This window comes from Wasmannia auropunctata, unplaced genomic scaffold, assembly GCF_000956235.1.
Source record: "Wasmannia auropunctata unplaced genomic scaffold, wasmannia.A_1.0 LD336004.1, whole genome shotgun sequence".
Taxonomy (NCBI): Eukaryota; Metazoa; Arthropoda; class Insecta; order Hymenoptera; family Formicidae; genus Wasmannia; species Wasmannia auropunctata.
The window spans coordinates 386,471-394,507 of NW_012026886.1; the positions used below are offsets into that span (position 1 = coordinate 386,471).

At 38.2% G+C, this 8,037-nt stretch overlaps 1 protein-coding gene across 1 annotated transcript in view; it reads right to left on the minus strand.

Annotated features, from left to right (window-relative positions):
- LOC105453119 overlaps nt 1-8,037 on the minus strand; it is a 23,709-nt gene that overhangs the window by 9,588 nt on the left and 6,084 nt on the right. Inside the window, exon 4 of the mRNA XM_011694834.1 lies at nt 5,386-5,465. Within this exon, the coding sequence (XP_011693136.1) occupies nt 5,386-5,465 (80 nt within the window). The remainder of the gene's footprint in view (nt 1-5,385; nt 5,466-8,037) is intronic.

Sequence of the window (8,037 nt, forward strand, 5' to 3'; positions counted from 1 at the left end):
CTGTGTGTGCGTGCGTGCGTGTGCGTGAATTATATTTTATCTACTTACGTTGAATTTAACGCCACTCTTTTTTCCGCGTGTATAAACGTTGTTTAAGTGACACTCATAACGTCAGGCATAATTAATCATCGTTACGCAAAATTACCTTACGCGTCCTCCCTTTTTTTTCCCGCACGACGCTTTCAATTAAATCTTATCACTTCCGCGCGTCGAGTGATGCAACGCGCGTATAACGTAAATATAGCGCGGAGTGCGTCTCGTAAAATTGTAACGGCGGTTAAAATTAATGACAAGCCGTGTATACAATTCGAACAATGGGGGTGAAAACGCGCGCGGAAAGTAGCAGTCGGATAACGTCGCGAGATAGATGGAAATCTGTTCCCTCCTTCGCCCCCTGCCCCATCCTTGCTGCGAATGTTTGTCAGTTCTGCCTTTGTAATCACTGTTTGCAGAAAGTTGTCACTACCTCTCCCCCAGGTGAGAATGCCCGCGACAAGTTCCGGATAAGAGAGGCGTCGCGCGCGGAACAAGTTTTGGAACAAGGAGATTACACGCTCGAGCTTTGAAGTCCCTCCCCGAGAAACGCGGGGAGAGGACAAAGAGGTTGAGAAGGGGCGGCGAGGGGTGTGTGTGTGTGTGCTCGTGAGGACGTAACGCACGTGAGGAAAGAGAGAAAGAGAGAAGCAGAGAGAAAAGCCAGATGAGATAAATGAAGATGGGGTCGAAAAGAAAGGGGGAGAGCGTAAATCGGTGGGACTAAATAGAGAAGGAGGGTCGTTACTCTTACTCTACGTCGGGAGGTAAATCACCGCGAGTTAATGACTTGCGAAGTTTTAATTGATGCGCTATAATGGAACTATGTAATGCGCCGCGCTGGGCGAAATAACGCGAGTAATCTTATTTCCGATACTTCACACTTGAGGTTTTCGGGCCACACCGGGACGAAGTTTCGAACGCGCGGACGAATAAAAATTAGAGGAAGGACGGTTACAGCGAGAGGTGAGATAAATGAAGATGGAAAACGAGGGCGGGGTGGAGGGGGGAAGGGAGACAATAAAGTGGTTGTGTGCGAAATTGGATAGTACAAACGGGAGGGAGGGAAAAAGTCTATTCCTTCAGCTCGGGCAACGCCGAGCAAGATGGATGTGTAGCACATCACAATCCATCCTTTTTCCCGAAAATTGTAACATATCGTTACCTACGAATGGTTGATTGTTTAATTAATTAAGCCACGTAATCCTCTGGCGCGTAATTCTATTGTAACGTTATGCTATTATCGCGCGTGTAACTGTTAATCCCAGGAGTGTAATACAATGTGTTTAACACCAGGAACGCAGCGCGATCTCCGAAAACACGTAGGATAAACGCAAAATTAAGCAACGTTGAACTACTCTCGCGTTTCCCCGCGAGCAGACAATCTCACATTTTCTACAGAGGTAAATTATCTTAAATTATTTAATTAAAGCTTTTTCAACAGATTTCAGAATGGTAATAAAATGTTCCCGCGTTGGGGTGTTAAATTCCTTGGAGCAATATGGGATTATTGATCGTTCTCGATGAAGATTTGGGATGGCAATCGTCATTTGTCAAAAATTTCCAATTTTCAATAACAGGACAGATCCAATGATCAAGTTTGAAACGAAGATTCCTGTTAAAGTTTCGGAGTTGAAATTAACCGGAGAATATGATCTCTTTATATCCTCCTGAAGCTTAGACCGTAAAAGAACAAGCTCAAAAACTATAAATTCTTTCAGACGAACACTCGCTAGCGAAAATCGACTTTGAATCTCGCGAGGGATAACATTACGGCTCCACTTTCCGCCGATTCTAGGGCACTCGGTACACATGCGCGGTCGACATGCGAAAGTGCGTGACCAGACGTGCTCCATCATCGTCCGGCTGAGCTATATCCGCTCCTTGCGAGATCGTCTCTCTCTCGCGGCTGCCAGTGCCCGTGCCAGCGCATGAAGTTCCAGATACGTAACTTTTTCGATGGCGCGAGACACGCGGAAGGAAGAGACGTCGAGATAGATACGGGGCACGAAGAAGAGTGGAAGAGGAAGGGAGGATAAGATGGAGGAGAAAATGGGCGAGAGAGAGAGAGAGAGAGAGGTGACGAAGGGCGAAGCGCGGGGCGAGATGCGCGGTATTTACGAATCCAGATAAAGAGCCCCGGCAGACACGTAGGAGAGAAGAAATCGGTCGTCGTATATCGTGCCTCGAGCTATCTTACGACGAGACCCGACAGCGAAATTTACTTAGCGCCCTCCCCCTCCCTCGTTTCGCGAGGCTGCGACAGAACACGGTCCACTCGATCGGTCGCGCCGGGCCAATGGACGTTATTCATAGCAGTTTCTTGCGTAAGAATTTCATATAGGATAAAGGTGGGTGATATGGACATAAGCTATTACTATGGAATAAGGGCTCATTTTTTGAACAAAGCACTGCATTCTTGTGACAATCATTGGAAATTGTTGTAGTTGTTATCAAACGTGCATAAACAGCGAACCCGATGTGACAATGATTTTCTTATATTTATTTATTTTTATAACTCCTAGAGATATCACAGGTTTGTCATAATTATATTCTCACAAATTTGAAGTAAATTTAATGTTTATATTCTATAGATGCCCTCAATAATGTTATACGAACAATATTACGTTGTTTTTTTTATTGCGATTCTTGACCTTTCTGATTGACATGGAAATTTTGTTTGTCATACAAGTAATATGAATTACTTACTTCAAGGAGAGAAAATATGGAATAATGTCATAATGTTTGCATATTATAGCGTTTTGTATTTTTTTATGCTTATGTTTATTTTGTATAATAATTTAATAACTTAAAATTAATTTTATTGGTCATAATAATACATTCTATTTTCTATGTGCTATTGTAAAGATATAAACCATATTTAGCTATATTTCGATCAGTTTACATTAAAAAAAAACAAGTTTGCATTTTATTTATTGTTATTATAAATGAATTTGTTGTATTATAAGTAAATTTTTTTTTGGCCCGTATGCCATATCACATCCCATTTTCCCTTCATTTTTATACTTTTTACTTTCTTGTTAATAGTGAAGTTGGATTCAAAATTTATTTGGAGACTGTCATTAATTAAACATTATAGCTAATATGTTTCTTATGAGAGTTCTGCATAAATTAAAAGTTCTAATATACATTTATTTTAAATTAAGGCCCTGCTTAGCCCCGTGTCGGGCACCATATCAACTCCTCAGAACTCTATCGGATATTCTTATGTGGCAGGAATACTTTCAGTGGTTTTGCCTTGCCTTTCCGAGGCGATCGCTTTCCAGAGACCGTGCTCCAATTTGCGCCGTCAAATGCCGTAGAGCACTTGCAGCGTACACTGAGAAAAAAAATTGTTAATTTAAAAAAATATTATTTCATTCAATTAAATGCGGCGGTCACGGGCTGTTAAGCAAACATTTGTTAATTCAACAAAATACTTGTTAATTCACAAAAATATCATGTTAATGATGTTTCGTGTTATTGATGTATGTTTAATTCAAAAATATATATAATTGATTTAAAAAAAACTGTCAATAAAACGCATTTAGTTATTTTAACAACATTTTTTTATCAATGTATTTCAGAGCACCGTATAGTTCTGGATGGTTTTGAACCTGAATCCTCGGCACAGGCCAGCTGCCACGCAGCGCTCTGCGCCACGATCGCCTTTTCAAAGTAATATTAGTGAGCTATAAATATTTCTCATGCCATGCTTTTACCTTACATATTAGATATGTTCGTTCGTATAAATACGAAACTTTTATAAAAGACAAATATTAATATTGTTCTATGTCTCTTATAAAAAAATATATTTGCTTAAACGTGAATCGTGCGATAATGTTGTAAAAGTATATTAATCCTGAAAAACGACTTATAATTAATATGTCCGAATATAAATGAATTTTGCGTATGTTCTCAAGCGATTTTAATCAAATACACATCGATTTTTCATGTATTTTACTAATGCAAATGTAAAAATGAAGAATTGGACAAAATTGGAGAATTTATAAATACCAAGAGTAACTCCCGCATATACAGTTATCGTATTTATTATATTTTATATTTATTATAAATATTTCATTTTTTGGAACGGTATAGTTTTGTTCAAAATTCCCGGCTTAAGCTGAAATACATGCATATCTACGCGAATGCTAGATCGACACATGTTTTGCTTTCACAAAAAAAAAACAAAATAAATTGTTGCCGTTATATTTAAAGCGCAATTTTTTTTCAAATAAACCTTATTGGTTGCGACCAGGGGAATGCAACTGTTCGCAAGCTGTAGACTCCCATCGTTCACGTTCGCACGAACACACAGATCAAATTTACCTCGTATAACAAAAGTAAGTACATCCCATCCGTTCCATATCGTCTTCATCAGAAAACGCAAGGAAGACTGCGCGCCGCTTGGCGCGCATTAAGATTCTTCCTGATGCACACGTTGCAAAAAATGACACGCGTCAAACGCGCGCAACGGTTTGTCGAGTGTGTCCTAATTCTGAGAAGGGAACGAATCATCGGTGCTCGCGCGTGACGATTCGATTACTTAAGGGATTAGGCCACCTTTGAGGCCTTAAAAGATACCTAAGTTTAGGATTTTTTGTGAGTAAATAGATAAACTTTATTAAAAATCTATTTAGAGGACATTATTGTGTATATATAAGAAAGCAAAGAAAATATTTTTTTATTTTTTTAATATCCAAAATGACGGCGCACTGACCTACTTGCAGAATCATTTTTTTTTCTGTATCTTCAAATCGGTGTACAAGATTCCAGGCACATAGTTTGACCTTGATCAAAATACAAAGAATTTTTATTATCTACATATTAAAGACTAATAAAGCACGTAGGGGTTTTTTAAAATATTGATTTTTCTCAAAATGGCAGCTATTTTACGAAAAATGTATATTTTTCGCCAGTATAAGCCTTTCTTAAAATAGCTGCCATTTTGAAAAAAATCAATATTTTGAAAAATCTCTACGTACTTCATTAGTCTTTAATATGTAGATAATGAAAATTCTTTGTGTTTTGTTCAAGGTCAAATCGTGTACCTGGAATCCTGCACACCAATAGAAAAAAAGAGATTTTGCAAGGCCAGTGCGCCGCTATTTTGGACATGAAAAAAATAGAAAGATATTTTTTTAGTTTCTTATATATGTACAATAATGTCCTTTGAACAGATTTTAAACAAAGTTCTCCATTTATTCACAAAGAAATCCCAAATTTTAGGTATCGTTAAATCTCAAAGGTGGCGTGTAACCCCTTAAGGGAATACGATCTCCGTAAATGATTCCAACGGCGAGTCGACGCAGCCGGGATACGTAAGGACGCAATCGCCGCCAGACCTACCCAGTCGTTCGGCTTCCTGATACAATTTGTTGGCGCTCTGGTGACTGGAATTAATCGCTACCGGCAAGTCCTCCGTGGGCCTGCGAAGGAAGGATTCAGATTAAATCGTTTCGAGCGTTTCCCGTCTCACACTTCAGATTATTCAACCGCAATCGAGCGTTATCCAATATTCTCCGAGGAGAATCTCTGTAATTTTAGCGCTCATTGTTTCGACAATTCAAGACTTGTCGTATTAATTGCCTCGTTTAGAATACGCAGTATTTTTTTTTATACCCTTCCATCCACTGTTCGCTCGCTGTCTTAGTTTTCGCTCAAGAGTAACTCGTTACATTATTTTGCATTATAATTAGTATTGTATCATTTCTGCAATACAGCTGAAATGTTACAATTTGCTGCAACATTGCAGTTATAATCTGTGTTTGCTGGAAAGTTACCCGCTTAACAATCACTTATTCTCAATCATGATCTAAAATAACATTCTAAATGTGTTTTTCACTACTTGCATTATATTAACTTATTTCTGAATTGACTGGCATCATTCGCTTATCTATTTGCAATTCTCAATATTATATGACAATATGTCTCCTTCTATAATATAATTTACTTCTACTTTAATTAATTATATTGAAACGTATATAAATATCGTGTATTTCTATGTTAATATTTGGATATAGCTTCAAATCAGCTCCTCAGCTGCTGCCTCGCCTATTGAGTGCAACTGGCACCTCTAAATATATTCAATGTACTTATACTCTCACTATTTGTTTGTAGTCAGATGCAAAAAATTATTATTATTATATAATTGGCATATTTTCTAATCAATCGTAAGATCGAAATTTTAATGGTTATCGCATGAACAAACAATTAATTATAATTAGGCCAGACTAACGAGCTTATTCAAACGAGGATGACAGCGTTTTAGCTCATTAGTCTGGTCTAATTATATAATTTGTTTAATTATTGCATGATTTTTGGAAACGTTATTTCACTATCATTTGAAAAAAAAATACATGTAATAAATAATACAATTAGCGTGTATCGTATTAAAATTATAATTTCTGTCGCTCTGTTCAATAAATCTCTAAGCTGCATGTGGCGTAAAATGCCCGAATTTATCCTGTCTCCCCATATACATTAACAATTACCGAACCGATCGTGAATCTACATGGACGTCTCGGATATTCGTCGGGAATCTCAGAGAAATTTGCATGCTCGGCTGCAATTAATGGCTCGTCGGTATTAATTTGTGAAATATACTTGACAACGGAAGCTTACTCGCGAAGTCTCTCTTCGGGGCTTCGAAGCGCACTGGTTAGATTATTTCGGAAGAGATCTCCGATGGGACGCTGTATTTCTTTCCTTCGCAAGAATGGAATACATGCAAAGGCGAAATGATACCCGAAAAGGCTGGACGCAACATTTCCGTTGAAAACTTAATGTACGCGCCAGACTTAGTCGCGCAATTACCGCGCCGGTGTTAGCTCGGGCGCAATTTCCTTCGGAACATATACGCGGCCGTGTGGACGCGCGCGCGCGCGCACGGGCGCGCGTTTGGAATAGCAAATTCGTGGCTTCCTGGTTACAGGACGGCTTGTAGCCGACCGGCGCGCGCGGGCGAATATTTTACATGATGTAACAGCCATCTGCTACTCCCGACCGACGCTCAATTAGGATTCTGCCAAACGTTGGAGGCCGGATTTTACGGTCGTCCAGACAGCTGTGTGTAATACGCGTAGCCACACACGTAATCGTGTCGAAACTGTAAATTCTGCTTATCGTATATACATATACATATGCATATTCGCATTTCGACGAATCTTTCGTTATCGTATATGTGGCAATCTCGTTTAAACGAGAAGATTCGCAATTGACATTATATATAGTCTCGACGCGCGTCCAGATTTTTATACCGCGAGAAAACAAACTTCATTCACTCGCAGCGATGGAATCATCAGAATTAACGAATAACGCATTCTCTTGTATTTTTAATTTAGCTTTAATCTATATATCACTGTTTAATATTTTTAAACGTTATCTTCATAATTAAATGGACAGATATTTTTTCTTATTAAAGAAGAAATTGTATTCTTTCGTACATCTACACTTCTCAACAAAATTGAAGCATCACTTACTCTACCCTCCAAAAATAGGCAAAATTTAAGAGAATATGTAACTTTGTCAAAAATGATCGTATCGAGATGTTCAAAAAAGCATTTTACAGCTTGAAATTTCTACTCTTCAAATCGGTACTTTAGAAAACGATTCTACTGATTTTTCATGGAATTACACGGATAGAAAAGGAGACCCGACGAATCTTAAAATTTTTTACGAACTTTGACAAGTTCCATGGCATGAATTAAAAATTGCATGCAAATGCAGTTTACAGCTTTCGAAAGAGTGAATCTTTACCTTTAATTTCCTTTTTTGTTGAGCGTTGTATGATTTTTTTTTACCGAGTTATTCAACATTAAAGCAAAAATGGTCCTTTTTGCTTTAATGTTGAATAACTCGTTGAAAAAAAATCGTACAACGCTCAACATAAAAGCAAATTAAAGGTAAAGATTCACTCTTTCGAAAGCAGTAAACTGCATTTGTGTGCGATTTTTAGTTTATGCCGTGAAAAGATCGGAAGAGCACACGTCTGAACTCCAG